The sequence below is a fragment of the Zophobas morio genome, unplaced genomic scaffold (assembly GCF_036711695.1).
Source record: "Zophobas morio isolate AGI-343-1 ecotype UQ-CSIRO unplaced genomic scaffold, CSIRO_AGI_Zmor_V1 ptg000022l, whole genome shotgun sequence".
Classification (NCBI taxonomy): Eukaryota; Metazoa; Arthropoda; class Insecta; order Coleoptera; family Tenebrionidae; genus Zophobas; species Zophobas morio.
This window is the reverse complement of record NW_026972127.1, coordinates 1,584,722-1,601,066: the sequence shown is the minus strand read 5'-3', so window position 1 is coordinate 1,601,066 and position 16,345 is coordinate 1,584,722. Positions and strand designations below refer to the sequence as shown.

The following is a 16,345-nucleotide window of genomic DNA, read 5'->3' as shown; positions in this document are numbered from 1 at the left end:
TTTTGTGTCTAATGTAAGATGTAGAGTGAAAAGCGCCGCTAAAATATACTAAAAATTTATGTACTTACATCATACATTAAAAAATAATACAAGCTCTACTACTTAAGACAGACCTGTTTATCCTAATATACATAACAGCTTATTCTTCATCCTATAATTCCTCAAAAAAGAAAAAACGTCATTCTCTCCCCACTCACTCCCACCTTGTGATGCTAAAATTTCCACCCCTCAAACAATCAACAACTTAAGTAACGCCCCTCAAACCCCCATCTCGTAATACTATGACGCATGCGTCTTCATATGCGTCGATAGAGGTCCAGTTTGTGAAAAAGCCTTATTACAAATATTGCAACTGTACGGTTTTTCACCGGTATGAATCCTGAGATGCACTTTCAGCGTCGACGCTTGATAGAAGCCCTTTTTGCAAATCGTGCAAATGTGGTTTCTATCACCCGTGTGAGTTTTTATGTGAATCCTGAGATCTTCGCTTCGCGGGAAAGCTTTCGGGCACAAGTTGCACTGGTACGGTTTTTCCCCCGTGTGGATGCGTCGGTGTTTCTTCAGTTGCGAAGAACTGACGCAGCCCCGGCCGCAGTCGTTGCATACGTAGGGTTTTTCCCCGCTATGAGATCGCGCGTGAACTGTGAGACGGGAGGGGTCGGGGAAGCCTTTGCCGCACTCGTTGCAGACGTAGGGGCGTTCACCTGTAATGCGACTAATTAAACACGAAGGATCTGGGGGGGCTACAACCTGTGTGGGTCCGTTTGTGGATGATTAGGTTGCTGGGGGTCGTGAAACCTTTCCCGCAGTAGGGACAGATGTGGTCTTTGACGCCCGTGTGGGTTTTCATGTGCATTGCGAGCGACCCCGAGCCGCACAACCTGCGAAAATATGCAACCAGTATTACTTAGAGTATCTATTAAATAATATTTTGGCGTTGCTTGTCAAACTTTGAACAGCCAAATTCAACTTGTTTTAAGTGGGATTTATAAATTTGCTGTTGACGTTGAAGTTCCCGCTGATGTTGCTTTTAGAGCTGAAAATTATCATTATAACCTCCGTTGTCAAGTGACCGTCGATAGCAACTTTGATGTTCAACTTTTGCCATATTTAAAGGAGTTATAGTTAAGTTTCTTGTTGTCGAAATAAGTCTACACATATTCAGAAAAAAACGGCAAAGTGGAGCCCCGCCCACCCACCCTATCTCAATTGTGATGATTTTTTTTATTCGTCGTGAGCCAATGGGGGCGGAGCTTAACTGCAAAATACTTATTTCTTTACGAAGTATTCTTTGAAAAACACGATACTCAAAAACATGCTTTTAATTTCTTGTAAAGAAATACGTATTTTGCAGTTAAGCTCCGCCCCCTTGGTTCACGGCGAATAAAAAAAAAATCATCACAATTGAGACTGGGCGGGTGGGCGGGCTAACATTTTGCCTCTTTGTTTTAATATGTGCAGACTTCTTTTCACAACATGGAACTTAAAACATGTTTAAAATGGAAAATTTGTTGGGAAAAAAAATAGACCTAGTACGATTTCTAAAGTTTTGTGAGCTAAAAATAGTGGTGACAACCCCGTTCCAAAATTTCCATAAATAACTGAAATATTGATTTTTTAAAATACGTGATGCAAAAATTTCAACAAAATTAAAAAAATATATGATAATAAATTGTTTAAAAAAAACTGTTCTCCTAGTTATGTAGTGAAAGTTGTAGACAAGTTACATTTAAAATTTCATAATCGTAGGTGTGTTAATAATGGAAATATTACATTCTGAAAACACCATAAGACCCAAACGTAGCGACTCCTCTTAAGCAAAAGGAAGGGAAAATATAAGCCCCGCCCACCCGCCCTGTCTCAATTCTGATGATTTTTTTTATTCGTCGTAAGCCGAGGGGCGGAGCTTAATTGTAAAATCCTTATTTTTCTACGAGAAATTACCATGTGAGACATGTTTTTGAGTAAATATCGTGTTCAAAGAAAAAAATGAAGCCAAGAATTAAGCCTCACCCATATCCATCCTAAGCTCAATTGTGATGAATTTTTCATTCGTTCTCAGACCGAGGGCGGAGCTTAATTGCAAAATCCATATTTCCTTACAAAAAATTTCCATTTTAAACATGTTTTAAGTTTCTAAGAATTAAAAAAATCATAACAATTGAGACCGGGTGGGTGGGTGGGGTTTAAATTTTAGCTTTTTTTCTTAATATACATAGTAATAACAATACTCAAAATACATGCTTTTAATTTCTTGTAAAGAAATAAGTATTTTACAGTTAAGCTCCGCCCCCGTGGTTCACGCCGAATAAAAAAAATCATCACAATTGAGATAGGGCGGGTGGGCGGGCTTACATTTTGCCTTTTTGTTTTAATGTGTGCAGATTTCTTTATACACCATGAAACTGATTTTGCAATTAGGCTCCGCCCCATAATTGCAAAATCTATATTTCCTTGCAACCATTTTAACCATGTTTTAAGTTTGTTGTTGTGAAAAGGTGGCTATGTATATTAAGAAAAGAAACGGAAAAATATAAGCCCCGCCCACCCGCCCTGTCTCAATTCTGATGATTTTTTTTTATTCGTCGTAAGCCGAGGGCAGAGCTTTTATATTTGGCTTTTTTTCTTAATATACATACAATTCTTTGAATAACTCGATACTCAAAAACATGTTTTTAATTTCTTGTAAAGAAATAGGGATTTTGTAGTTAAGATCCGCCCCCTTGATTCACAGCGAATAAAAAAATCATCACAATTGAGACAGGGCGGGTGGGCGGGCTTACATTTTGTCTTTTTGTTTTAATATGTGTGTAGTCTTATTTTCACACCATGAAATTTAAAACATGTTTAAAATGGAAAATTTGTGTAATTCAATTAGGCTTTGTCCCATAATTGCAAAATCATTATTTCCTTGCAACAATGTAACCACGCCCACCCACCCTATCTCAATTTTGATTATTCTTTTTTATTCGTTGTAATCCGAGGGACGAAGTTTTTGTAAAATCCTACGAGAAATTCTTGTTGTCAAAATAAGTCTACACATATTAAGAAAAACAAAGGCAAAATGGAGCCCCGCCCACCCACCCTGTTTCAATTGTGATGATTTTTTTTATTCGTCGTGAGCTAAGAGGGTGGAGCTTAACTGCAAAATCCTTCTTTCTCGACGAAGTATTCTTTGAACAACACGATACTCAAAAACATGTTTTTAATTTCTTGTAAAGGAATAAGTATTTTGCAGTGAGGCTCCGCCCTCTTGGTTCGCGGCGAATAAAAAAATCATCAGAATTAAGAACGGGCGGGTGGGCGGGTTTACATTTTGCCTTTGTATTTTAATATGTGTGGACTTCTTTTCACAATATGAAACTTAAAACATGTTTAAAATCGAAAATTTTTATGTATAAGGAAATATCGATTTTGCAATTAGTCCCTAAAAATAAAGTCAAAAAAAGACCTAGTAGGATTTCTAAAGTTTTGTAAGCTGAAAACAGTGGTGACAACTCCGTTCCAAAATTTCCATAAATAACTGAAATATTGATTTTTTAAAATACGTGATACAAAAATTTTAACAAAATTAAAAAAATATATGATAATAAATTGTTTAAAAAAACTGACCTCCTAGTTATGTAGTGAAAGTTGTAGACAAGTTACATTTAAAATTTCATAACTGTAGGTGTGTTAATAATGGAGATATTACATTCTGAAAACACCATAAGACCCAAACGTAGCGACTCCTCTTAAGAAAAAGGAAGGGAAAATATAAGCCCCGCCCACCCGCCCTATCTCAATTCGGATGATTTTTTTTTATTCGCCGTAAGCCGAGGGGCGGAGCTTAATTGTAAAATACTTATTTTTCTACGAGAAATTACCATGTGAAATTAAGTAATTGTGTTATATAAAGAAATAGAAATGTATTAATTAAAAAAGAAAACTAAGCTCCACCTATTCGTCTCGATCTGAATCGTGATGAATTTTTCATTCGTTGTCAGACTGAGGGGCGGAGCGTAGTTGCCAAATCGATATTTCCCTATACAAATTTACCATTTTAAACATGGTTTAAGTTTCTAAGAATAAAAAAAAATCACAAATGAGATGGGGTGGGTGGGCGGGGTTTATATTTTGGCTGTTTTTCTCAATATATGTACATAGTATTCTTTGAACAACCCGATACTCAAAAACATGTTTTAAATGGTCTTGTAAAGAAATAAGTATTTTGCAGTTTAGCTCCGCCCCCTGGATTCACGCTGAATAAAAAAAAAACATCACAGTTGAGATAGGGCGGGTGGGCGGGGTTACATTTTGCCTTTTTGTTTTAATATGTGTGCAGATTTCTTTTCACAACATGAAACTGATTTTGCAATTAGGCTCCGCTCCATAATTGAAAAATCCATATTTCCTTGCAACCATTTCAACCATGTTTTAAGTTTGTTGTTGTGAAAAGATGGCTATGTATATTAAGAAAAGAAAAGGCAAAATATAAGCCCCGCCCACCCGCCCTGTCTCAATTCTGATGATTTTTTTTTTCGTCGTAAGCCGAGGGGCAGAGCTTAATTGTAAAATTCGTATTTTTCTATGAGAAATTACAATGTGTTTGTTCTTAAGTAATCGTGTTAGACAAAGAAAACTAATTATTATGAATTACAAAAGAAAACCAGAAGAGAAGCCCCACCCATCTGTCTCGATCTCAATCGTGATGAATTTTTCATTCGTTGTCAGACCGAGGGGCGGAGCGTAATTGCAAAATCGATATTTCCCTATACAAGTTTACCATTTTAAACATGTTTTAAGTTTCTTGTTGTGAAAAGATGACTGCACATATTAAGACAAAAAGGGAAAATATTAGCCCCGCCCACCCGCCCTATCTCACTTGTGATGATTTTTTCATTTGTTGTCAGACCGAGGGGCGGAGTTTATTTGCAAAATCGATACCTTCCTACAAAAATTTACCATTTTAGAAATGTTTTACCTATTCTTGTTGTGAAAAGAAGACTACACATATTAAGAAAAAAGGGCAAAATGTAAGCCCTTGTATATAGTTATAATACCTAATCTGTTTTTGAGACGAATAGCTATAAATCTTGTTGATTTAAATGTCGAGAACTATCTTTAACAATGCATAAGTACTGACAGACAGCTATAGTGTGTATCTCTATCAAAATTTGATTTTCGTGGAATTAGTGGTATCAACCAGAAAAATGTCCCCTACTTTAGGGGATTTTCCTTCATGTTGGCAGCACTGCACACCACCGCAATTTGATTGGTTGAAAACCCAACGTCAACGGCAACGTAACGGCGAACAGCAACGACAGCGACAAGTTTATAAATCGACGCAACTCGAAATCACTGGTAATTTAAAAAAACGAACCACTTAGCTCCACATCCAAAACATAACCTCATTTTTTGTAAATTTTCAAAATTGACAAAACCATGGCTTTTTCGATAAAAAAAAATTAACTTTGACCCTATTTCGTTAAAGAAAATGCAGCAGGGAGCACTAGTTAAAATATCTACCAATGAATTTTTGAGGTTAGTGGACTCAATCAAAGATTTACCCAGGACACCAGATTTTAGTTGGCCATGATGCAGGAAAATTGAACAGTGGTGCCAACTCGTAAGTCGCAAATCAAAAACCCCTACTCTAAAAATACAAAGTTACCTCTTCCCACACACTCCACAAGCGTGGCTTTTGATGCCGCTGTGCGTTTTGTTGTGAGCCGCCAGGCTCGTATACCGTGAAAACGCCTTCCCACACACCGAACAAATAAAACTTTTTTCGTTGGCGTGGGCTCTCATGTGCTCTAATAAACGGAACGACTGCGCAAAAGATTTCCCACATAATTTACAAGGAAAGGGTTTTTCGCCAGTGTGCGTCCGTATATGTCGTGTGAGATCATCCGACCTTGCAAACCCTTTACCACACTCGCTACACAAATGTCTTTTGGCACCATCGTGAACCTGAAATTCGTATTCTATAATTTGGCATTCGCTCGAAAAAAGTACCTTCATGTGTCGACACAGCGTGCTGGCACTGGCAAATCCCTGATTACAGATTTTACAAATGTGTCTGCTCATTTTGGGGTGCGTTTTGGCGTGTGCCTGAAATTTGGCGTGATTATTTCCCTTAAAACCGATTCTGTGTACCTTTAAGTCAACCATGGTGGTGAAACACTGTGTACACTCTTCACAAGGGTAAATGGGCTGGTCTGTGTCATCTTTGATTTTCTTTTTCTTCGGAGATTTCTTTTGTTCGTTTAGTTTAATCTCTCCGTCGCTGCCGCAGGATTCGATTCCACCAACTACGACCAAATCACAATTATCGTTACAAAAAACAACCAGTTGAGCGCTTACGCCCCAAGACGTCGTTCTCCGCGAACTCTAGCTTCATCTTCAAGTCCGGCGCCTCGTCCGACTTGAACGAATTATTAATGTGAATACTATTTACACTGATAGAGTCCACAGCACTGTTCAAGACCTCCGAAACTGAAGCCGATACTGCGTGCATGTTCTCGGTGACCGTGTTCATGACGTCGCTGAAAGTTTGATCGTGCGTGTCTGCACTCAGCAGCGGCTTCAGTTCCATTAAGGTGGTCTGCATGGGTTTCCCCAGTAGCTGCCGTAAAGTAGCATCTGATCTCTCACACAACTGTTTGAACGAGAAAGCACGGGTTATGTAATGAACACATTGTAAACACACTTGGCTCGGCAAGCCGTCGTTCTCCAGAACCTGCAAACAGACCCCGTCGAAGCCCCAAATTCAAAAAATGCCAGCCGATTTACCTGTACGGCAGCACACGACATAAGCATTTCAAACAGGCGCATTGTTTCGCCGATGGACTCGTCGATGCTGAAGACGGATCGCATGTCACCTTCCTCTGAAAGACACGTGCGGCAGATTTTTTCTATGTGGAGGGTTTCGAAGGACATTTTAGAGGGGTTTGTTTATTAGTGATTTAGGTTATTATTGTGACAGACGGACATTTTGTGTACAGCATAAGCTAAATGGAGAGGAGGTAGGCAACCATTTATACAGTTTATTGAATGAAGATACATTTTTTTGGTTTTTTAGAAAAGTATAAAAAAATATAAATTAAATGTGGCTGGGGGTGGCTAAATTACGCACTCTGATGTTGTTGAGCCTGGGCGCACTAAGGGACCGAACTGGAGGAACATTAGTTCGAATGTGACAATGGTTGAGGCCATCTGCAACGAAGAATATTTTTTGTTTTTTAAATAATTTAAAATAAGTTGAACATAAATTTAACCATTAAGTACTGGCCAGGTCAACTTAAGTCAACTTGCGGTAGGGTCAAATCATGACAAGTCAGGCCAAGTCAGATCAGATCAAGGTCAAGTCAGGTTCATGGGGGTTTTTGAATTAAAACAAAGATTAATTCAGGTCAGGTCAAGTCAGAGGGAGGGGCTTTTGAAGGTTTCCCCATCCAAATAAAAAAAACTTCAGGTCAATTTTGGAGGGGCTTTCGAAGATTTTTCCTTCCAATTAAAAAGAACATCAAGTCAGGTCAGATTCGAGGCTTTTGAAGGTTTTCCCAACCAAAAAAAAGGTCAACTCAGGTCAGATCAGGTCAGGTAAGGTAAGTTCAGATCCGGGGGGCTTTTGAAGGTTTTCCCACCTAATAAAGAAAGTCAGATTAAGTCAGGGGTTTTTCGAAGATTTTTCCGCCTGATTAAAAAAATGAAGTCAGGTTAGCTCAGATCAATTAAAAAAACTCTCAGGTCAGGTCGGGTTAGGTCCGTGGGGACTTTTGAAGGTTTCCCCACTAAACATAAAAAAGGTCAGGTCAAAGGCTTTTCGAAGATTTTTCCGCCCCATTAAAAAAGTCAAGTCAGGCCAATTAAAAAAAACTGTCAGATCCGGATCGGGCTTTTAAAGGTTTTCTCAAACATTTAGAAAAAAGGTCATGTGAGGTTCGGAGAGCGTTTGAACATTTTTCCCTCCCAATTAAAAAAAAATAGTAAGTTAGGTCAGGCTGGGGCTGGGGGCCTTTTTTAAGGTTTTCTCCTCATACGAAGAGATTAAGCCAAGTCAGGTCCGGGGTGCTTTTGAAGGTTTCCCTATCCAATAAAAAAGACAGGTCAGGTTCTCGGGGCTTTTGAAGGTTTTTCCAACTAAAAAAAGGTCAAGTCAAGTAAGATCAAGTCAGGTCAGGTTTGAAGGTTTCCCCACCCAATTAAAAAAAATGTCAAGTCAGTTTGGGGGACCTTTTGAAGTTTTTTTTCTTCCAATTAAAAAGACCATCGAGTCAAATCAGGCTTGGGGCTTTTGAAAATTTCCCCAAGGAAAAAAAGTCAGGTCAGGTCAGATAAGAAAAGTTCAGATTAGGGGGGTCTTTTGAAGGTTTTCCGTACCAAATATAAACAAGGTCAGGTCAGGTCAGAGGCCTTTTGAAGATTTTTCCGCTCAATTAAAAAACGATAAAGTCCGGTCAGGTCAATTAAAAAACTGTCAGGTCAGGTTGGGTTAGGTCTGGGTGGGGCTTTTGAAGGTTTTCCCAACCATTTAGCAAAAAGGTCATGTCAGGTCTGGGGACCTTTTGAAGATTTTTCAATCCCAATTAAAAAAAGATCAAGTCAGGTCAGGCTTGGGGATTTTGAAGGTTTTTCCAATCAAAAACGGTCTGGTCAAGACATGTAAGGTAAGGTTAGATCTGGGACCCTTTGAAGGTTTTTCCAACCAAAAAGAGGTCAAGTCAGGTCAGATAGAAGATTGTTCCCTGCTAATTCAAAAAAAGATCAAGTCAGGTAAGGTCCGATTTAGGGATCTCCTCGAGATTTCCCCACCCAATCAAAAAAAGGTCAGGTCATGTTCGGGGGTCTTTTGAAGATTTTCCCTTCCAATTAAAAAAGAAAATCAGGTCAGGTCAGGTCCGGGGCCTTTTGAAGGTTTTTTCCAACCAAAAAAAATTTCAAGTCAGGTCAAATCAGGCCAGATCCAGGGAACCTTTTGAAGATTTTCCCACTCAATAATAAAAAAGTCAGGTCAGGTTCGGGGAGCCTTTTGAAGGCTTTCCGGTTCAATTAAAAAAGGTTAGGTCATGTTCGGGGGCCTTCAGAAAAGGCCAAAATCAGGTCAAGTACGGGTCCTTTTGAAGGTTTTCCCAACTAAATAAAAAGGTCAGGCCAGATCAGTTAAGATCAGATCCGGGAGGCCTTTTGAAGGTTTCCCCACCCAATAAAAAGAGGTCAAATTCTGGGGAGTTTTTGAAGTTTTGGCCACCCAAAAAAAAAATCAAGTCAGGTCCGGTCAGGAGGATCTTTTGAATAATAAATAATAAAAAATGGTTAGCTCCGGGGCATTTGGAAGATTTTTCCCAATCAAAAAAGAAGGTTAAATCAGGTCAGGTAAAGTCAGATCCTTTTGGAGGTTTCCTCATCCAAGAAAAAAAGGTCAAGTTAGGTTAGCGGGGCCTTTTTAAGATTTTCTCTTCACTTAAAAAAGAGATTAGGTCACGTCAGGTCCGGGGGGCTTTTGAAGGTTTCTTTATCCAATAAAAAGACAGGTAAGGTTCTGGGGCCTTTTGAAGACTTTCCCACTCAATTAAAAGAAAACGTCAAGTCAGGTTAGGTGCGAAACATTTTGAAGGTTTTTCCTACAAAAAAGGCCAACTCAGGTCAGGTTCGGGGAGTCTTTTAAATATTTTTCCCTCCCACTTAAAAAAACAATTCCCCATCCAATTAAAAGAAAGGTCAGGTCACGTTCGGAGGCCTTTTGAAGATTTCCCCTTCCAATTAAAAAAGAAGGTAAAGTCAGGTCAGGTCCGGGGACATTTAAAGGTTTTTCCCAACCAAAAAAATGTCAAGTCAGATCCAGGGGCCTTTTGAAGATTTTCCAGCCGAATTAAAAAAAAGATCAGTTCAGTTCAGGTCAGCTCGGGAGGTTTAAAGGTTTCCCCACTCAATTAAAAAAAGGTTAGGTCAGGTTCGAGAACCTTTTGAAGATTTTCCCGCCTAGTTAAAAAAAAAGATCGAGTTAAGTCGGGTCCGGAGGACCTTTTGAAAGTTTGCCCACCTAATTAAAAAAAAGGTCGGGTCAGTTCGGGAAGCCTTTTGAAGATTTTCCCTTCCAATTAAAAAAGAAGATTCAAGTCAGGTCAGGTCCGGGGTTTTTTCAAGATTTCCCGATTCAATAATAAAATAAGGTCAGGTCAGGTTCGGAAGCGTTTTGAAGATTTTCTCTTCCAATTAAAAAAGAAGATCAAGTTCGGTCAGGCCCGGCGCCTTTTGAAGGTTTTTCCTAACCAAAAAATGTTAAGTCAGGTGAGATAAGGTTAGATTCAGGTCAACTCAGGTCCGGGGCCTTTTGAAGGTTTTTCCCAATCAAAAAATGTCAAGTCAGGTAAGATAAAATCAGATCCGGGAAGCCTTTTGAAGATTTCCCCACTCAATAATAAAAAAGGTTAAGTTAGGTTCAGGAGCCTTTTGAAGGTTTTCTCGTCCATTTAAGAAAAGATTAGGTCATGTCCAGGGGCTTTTTGAGGATTTTTTCTTCTCAACTAAAAAAAGATCAAGTCAGGTCAAATGCGAGGTCTTTTGAAGATTTTCCTAACCAAATAAAAAGGTCAAGTCAGGTCAGGTAAGATCAGATCCGGAAGGCCTTTTGAAAGTTTCCCCACTCAATAAAAAAAGGTCAGGTTCGGGGGGGGCTTTTAAAGTTTTGCCCACCTAAAAAAGGGTTAAGTCAGGTCCGAGAGCTTTTTAAGATTTTCCGGCCAAAAGAAGTCAGGTCAGGTCAGGTCAAGTCAGACAAGGTCCGGGAAGTCTTTCGAAGGTTTCCCCACCCAACAAATAAGGTCAAGGTCAGGTCCGGGGTGTTTAAAAGTTTCCCCACTCAATAAAAAACGGTTAGGTCACGTCCGGGAACCTTTTGAAGATTTTCCTACCCAGTTAAAAAAAGATTGACTCAAGTCGGATCCGGAGGACCTTTTGAATGTTTCCCTATCGAATTAAAAAAAAAGGTCAGGTCAGGTCAGGTCAGATGTAGAGGACCTTTTGAAGGTTCCCCACCAAATTAAAAAAAAACTCAGGCCTTTTGTAGATTTTCCCTCTCAATTAAAAAAGAAGATCAGGTATGGTTCCCAGCCTTTTGAAGGTTTTCTCAACTAAAAAAAGGTCAAGTAAGATCAGGTAAGAACAGGTCTGGGGACCTTTTGAAGATTTCCCTACTCAATTAAAAAAAAGTTCAGGTTATGTTTGGAGGCCTTTTGAAGATTTTCCCTTCCAATTAAAAAATAAGATTTAAGTCAAGTCAGGTCCGGGGCTTTTTGAAGGTTTTCCAACCAGGTGAGATAAGGTCAGATCCGGGGAGCCTTTTGAAGATTTTCCCACTCAGTACTAAAAAATGCTCAGATCAGGTTCGGGCAGCTCTTTGAAGGTTTTCCCGCCTAATTAAAAAAAGGTCAGGTCATGTCCGGGGTCCTTTTAAAGATTTTCCCTTCCAGTTAGAAAAAAATGTAAAGTCCGGTCAGGTCAGGGCATTTTGAAAATTTTCCCAATCAAAAAAAAAGGTCAGATCAGGTAAGATCAGATCCGGGAGGCCTTTTGAAAGCTGAAATATGAAGTCAGGTCAGATACGGTCAGATCCGGGAAGTTTCAATAATAAAAAAGGTCAGATAAGGTTGGGGGAGCATTTTGGAGGTTTTCCCTTTCAGTTAAAAAAAGGTTAGGTCATGTCCAGGGGCCTTTTGAGGAATTTTCCTTCTCAACTAAAAAAAGATCAAGTCAAATTAAATTCGACAGGGTTTTTGAAGGTTTTCCCACCCAACAAAAAAGGTCAAGTCAGATCCAGGGGCCTTCTGAAAATTTTCCAGCCGAATTAAAAAAAAAGATCAGTTTAGGTCAGGTCAGGTTTGGGGGGAGGGTTTTTGAAAGTTTCCCCACCCAATTAAAAAAAGGTTAGGTCAGGTCCGGGAATTTTTTGAAGATTTTTCTGTCCAGTTAAAAAAAGATTGACTCAAGTCGGGTCCGGAGGACCTCTTGAAGGTTTCCCTGCCCAATTAAAAAAAGGTCAGCTCAGTTCGGGAGGCCTTTTGAAGATTTTCCCTTCCAATTATAAAGAACATCAAATCAGATCAGGTTTGGGGGCCTTTGAAAATTTTCCCAACAAAAAAATATGTCAAAAAAGCTCAGGTCATGTCCACGGGCCTTTTGTAGATTTTCCATATCAAATAAAAAAGATCAGGTAAGTTTCGGAGCCTTTTGAAGGTTTTGCCAACTAAAAAAAGGTCAAGTCAGGTCAGGTAAGGTCAGGTCCGGGGACCTTTTGAAGATTTCCCCACCCAATTAAAAGAAAGTTCAGGTCATGTTCGTAGGCCTTTTGAAGATTTTCCCTTCCAATTAAGAAAGAAGACTAAAGTCAGCCAAAAGAAATGTCAAGTCAGGTCAGATAAGGTCAGATCCGGGAAGCCTTTTGAAGATTTCTCCACTCAATAATAAAAAAAGATTAAGTACAGTTTGGGAGCCTTTTGAAAATTTTCCTTTCCAATGAAAAAAGAAGATTCAAGTCAGCACAGGTCTGGGGCCTTTTGAAGATTTTTCCCAACAAAAAAAAAATGTTAAGTCAGGTGAGATAAGGTCAAATCCGAAGAGCCTTTTGAAGATTTTTCCATCCAATCAAAAAGAACATCAAATCAGATCAAGTTTGGGGGTTTTGAAAATTTTCCCAAGAAAAGAAAATGTCACATCAGGTCAGGTCAGGTCAGGTCAGGTCAGATGTAGACGACCTTTTGAAGGTTCCCCCACCAAATTAAAGAAGAGCTCAGATCATGTCCACGGGTCTTTTGTAGATGTTCCCTCTCAGTTAAAAAAGAAGATCAGGTAAGATTCGGCGCCTTTTGAAGATTTCCCCACCCAATTAAAAGAAAGTTCAGGTCATGTTCGGAGAAGATTTTCCCTTGCAATTAAAAAAGAAGATTCAAGTCGGGTCAGATCCGGGGCCTTTTGAAGGTTTTTCCCAACCAAAAAAAGGTGCGATAAGGTTAGATCCGGGAAGCCTTTTGAAGATTTCCCCACTCAATAATAAAAAAAGATCAAGTAAAGTTCGGGAGCCTTATGAAAATTTTCCCTTCCAGGTCAGGTCAATTAAAAAACTGTCAGGTCAAGTTGGGTTAGGTCCGGGTGGGATTTTGAAGGTTTTCCCAACCATTTAGCAAAAAGGTCATGTCAGGACCGGGGACCTTTTGAAGATTTTTCATTCCCAATTGAAAAAAAGATCAAGTCAGCTCAGGTCCGGGGCCTTTTGAAGGTTTTTCCCAGCCAAAAAAAGAATGTCAAATCAGGTGAGATAAGGTCAGATCCGAAGAGCTTTTTGAAGATTTTCCCACTCAATAATAAAAAAAGCTAAGGTCAGGTTCGGGAGCCTTTGAAGATTTTCCCGTCCAATTTTTTAGAAAAAGGTTAGGTCATGTTCGAAGGCCTTTTGAGGATTTTTCCTTCTCAACTAAAAAAAGATCAAGTCAGGTCAATGTTTTCCTAACCAAATAAGGTCAGGTCAGGTCAAATAAGATTAGATCCGGGACGCCTTCTGGAGGTTTCCCCACCTAATAAAAAGGTCAGGTTAGGTTTTTTTGAAGATTTTCCTGACAAAAAAAAGGTCAGTGCGGGGGCCTTTTCAAAAGGTTTTCGAACAAAGAAAGGTTAAGTCAAGTCAGGCTAGATCAGGTCCGGGAAGTTTTTTGAAGGTTCCTCACTCAGTTACAGAAAAAACTGAGGTCAGATCAGGTAAGGTCAGATCAAGTCAGGTAAGGTCAAATTATGTTAAGCCAGATTAGGTCAGGTCAAGTCAGCAAGTCAGTTCAGATCAGGTCAAATCATGTCAAATCAGGTTAAATCGGGTTAGGTCAAGTTAAGTCAGCTTATGTTATGTCAAATCAGATCAGGTCTGGTCAGACCAGCTTTAAGACTGTTTTTGTAATAATTTAAAATAAGTTAAACATAATTATTACCCATTAAGTCAGTAATAGTCAGGTCAGGTCAGGTGAAATTATGTCAAGTCAGGCTAAATGTCAAATCAGGTGAAGCATCAAATCAAGTCAAGTCAGGTGATATTTGGCCAAGTTAGTTTAAGTCAAGTCAGATCAAGTAAAGTTTCTTTAATAAAAACTTTAGGTCAAGTGTTAATTGTTTACTATTTTTGAATAAATTATTTTGTTGAAGTTATAATTAATCTATTGGTTGGAAAATTTCACTTACTTTATTATTCATTTGATTAGAAATAAATATTTCAAATTAAATGTTTCTGGATTGAGTTTCAATTTATGTTCAATAACGCTATTTATCATCAATTGTAAAGTACAAAATGTCGAACAAAAATGATAAACAATAATTAAGTTTCAAATTAGTTTGTTGTTGTCGTTAAAGTCTGAGTTAATACCTATTAATTTGGAGTATGGTTGAAATACGTTTTTTTAGTACATACACAATATCAAAATATTACGTCATCAGCTGCTTAAGGCTGTTCTTACACCAAAATAGAGAGGAAACGGCAGCGACATTTCATTACCCCTAGTTGATTGATGTTTAAAAAAATGCGTCGTAAGTGGGTCCTCAATTGAATACTAGATAACACTACACTCACTCACCTTTAGGAGAAAGCTTCTAGTTATCATAAAAAATCTCGATCCTGTTATCCCAACAGGCGAAGCGTTAATTTGGTGAATCATGCGAGCAATCTAAAACGACCCATTAGTATAACAGCTCCTGGAAACAAAATTAAGTACCTCTTCACAGTAATATTCCGATGGAATCGAATGAAGAACTTCAAGTGGCTTCCTACTCTCATCGTTAATCCAAGCCCCATACAGCGTCACCGCTATAGTCCTAGCCACCAGAAACCCAAACGAATAAAAATAATAAATAGTCTCCACTGGAGTAGACCGAATCCTGAAATCCCACCTTACAAAACAACCAACCACACCTCGGATCTTACTTCAAACTATTGTACAACTGCACGCAAAGAAAGAAGGCGTTGTTAAAGAAGGAGATGGTGACCAAAGCCGCTAGATGTTTATCCACAACTTGCACCAAATGAGCCACTTTGCTATAATCCTCGCGGATTTCCTTCCAGAATTTCTCGTGCATGACCCGATTTGTCTTAAGTCTGCGATTAATTTGAGCGAAGCGAGCCGCTAGAGAGCAACTGATTAGCATGATGAAGAGGTCGGTGTAGTTCCAAGTGACGGTGCTGATGACGTTCGCCAACTACGACTCTGAGTTAGAGAAAGTCAAGCTTGTGGGGGACTTACCTCGACGAAGAAGGCCTTCCAAGGGGAGTATTCGATGACTTTGAAAACCGACGGGAAAGCTAGCTCGAAGTAGATTTCGTCAGAGGAATCCAGGCTGAAGTTGCCGCAGTGTTGCCCCATGGTGAAGGCGTTGCCTATGAAGAGTAGGTGCTCAGCTGGAAGTCCAAAATGAGGGTTGACCAACTAGACGAGATACTCACCGAGGGCTAGAGTCATCACCACCGTGGTCATTATCATGTGGCGTCGCTTCATGGTGACCACGGAGCCGTAGCCCCGCATGGACATCTCCATCAAGGACCACTCCTTGAGCACGTTGGACCAGTTCTTAGCCAGGACTATGAACTGGACGGCGCCGCAGAAATTGAGGATGTAGAAGGACGTGGGACCTGCTTGATCCAGCATCAAGCCGTGGAGGGCGAACTTGAGGATGCAAAATGCTCCCATTACGAAGGCCCCAGCGATGTTGTAGCAGGCGTAGAGGAAGCGGAAGGACTTCCACTTGAACTGGACGTCTTGTATGTTTTTTCTGGTCATGCCGTAGAGAGGCATGATGCCGAAGAACTGCCCGAACACTATCACGAAGGAGAAGCTTTCGTGGAAGCTGTGTTGGGGGTAGGCCAGGGTGGGATCCGGCTCTATTGTGAGTGCCATGTCTGACTTCATCTTCCGGATTACTCTCATTGTGGATTTTGTCTAAAGCGCATAGTAAAGAAAGCCGGTTACTGGATGGAGTGACGCAGTCGAGCGCTTTTTCTGTACATTTGTTGACTAATGTTATCACTCTATCGGTCAATATGGAAATAATTATAAAAATATCGCTGCTGTTCATCAATATTAAAAGTTGTGTAAATATTGACGAAAGGCGGTGTAAGATGAAGAGTGCTGCGTGGGAGGGACGCGTGACTTTGTTTTGAAGTTTCTGTGATTTGGATATCGATCTGTTTTGTGTAAAGTTGTAGGAACTAATGAGTTGTGTAAATAAAGGAGGAAAATATCACTAAATAAAACTTATTTGCCTTCTCAACCTAATCCAATAAATTATGAATTATGCATAGTCAACAACAGTCATTTGTTGACCTCACGCGATAAAA

General features: G+C 39.5%; 2 protein-coding genes across 2 annotated transcripts; both read right to left on the bottom strand.

Annotated features, from left to right (window-relative positions):
- Positions 1-39: 39 nt before the first annotated feature.
- Positions 40-6,974, bottom strand: LOC135133549 (zinc finger protein 436-like). Its single transcript, XM_064062003.1, has 7 exons — positions 6,775-6,974; positions 6,346-6,721; positions 6,139-6,293; positions 5,998-6,093; positions 5,654-5,952; positions 751-881; positions 40-704 (listed from the first exon to the last, which is right to left on the bottom strand). The coding sequence occupies exons 1-7, from the start codon at positions 6,919-6,921 to the stop codon at positions 280-282; spliced, it is 1,629 nt and encodes a 542-aa protein (XP_063918073.1). The 5' UTR covers positions 6,922-6,974; the 3' UTR covers positions 40-279.
- Positions 6,975-7,104: 130 nt separating this feature from the next.
- LOC135133824 (gustatory receptor for sugar taste 64f-like) lies at positions 7,105-15,910 on the bottom strand. The gene is made up of 6 exons (XM_064062344.1): positions 15,455-15,910; positions 15,255-15,409; positions 14,939-15,210; positions 14,730-14,892; positions 14,592-14,681; positions 7,105-7,197 (listed from the first exon to the last, which is right to left on the bottom strand). Exons 1-6 carry the CDS (start codon positions 15,903-15,905, stop codon positions 7,105-7,107), a joined length of 1,224 nt encoding a protein of 407 aa, XP_063918414.1. The 5' UTR covers positions 15,906-15,910.
- Between the last annotated feature and the right edge of the window lie 435 nt (positions 15,911-16,345).

Coding starts and splice junctions, on each gene's coding strand:
- LOC135133549 (XM_064062003.1), bottom strand. CDS start 6,921: ATGTCCTTCGAAACCCTCCACATAGAAAAAATCTGCCGCACGTGTCTT. Junction 882..5,653: donor TGTGGAGTGTGTGGGAAGAG/GTAACTTTGTAT, acceptor ATATTTTCGCAG/GTTGTGCGGCTCGGGGTCGC. Junction 705..750: donor CCACAAACGGACCCACACAG/GTTGTAGCCCCC, acceptor GTCGCATTACAG/GTGAACGCCCCTACGTCTGC.
- LOC135133824 (XM_064062344.1), bottom strand. CDS start 15,905: ATGGCACTCACAATAGAGCCGGATCCCACCCTGGCCTACCCCCAACAC. Junction 15,410..15,454: donor GGTGATGACTCTAGCCCTCG/GTGAGTATCTCG, acceptor TTGGACTTCCAG/CTGAGCACCTACTCTTCATA. Junction 14,682..14,729: donor CGGAATATTACTGTGAAGAG/GTACTTAATTTT, acceptor GGGTCGTTTTAG/ATTGCTCGCATGATTCACCA.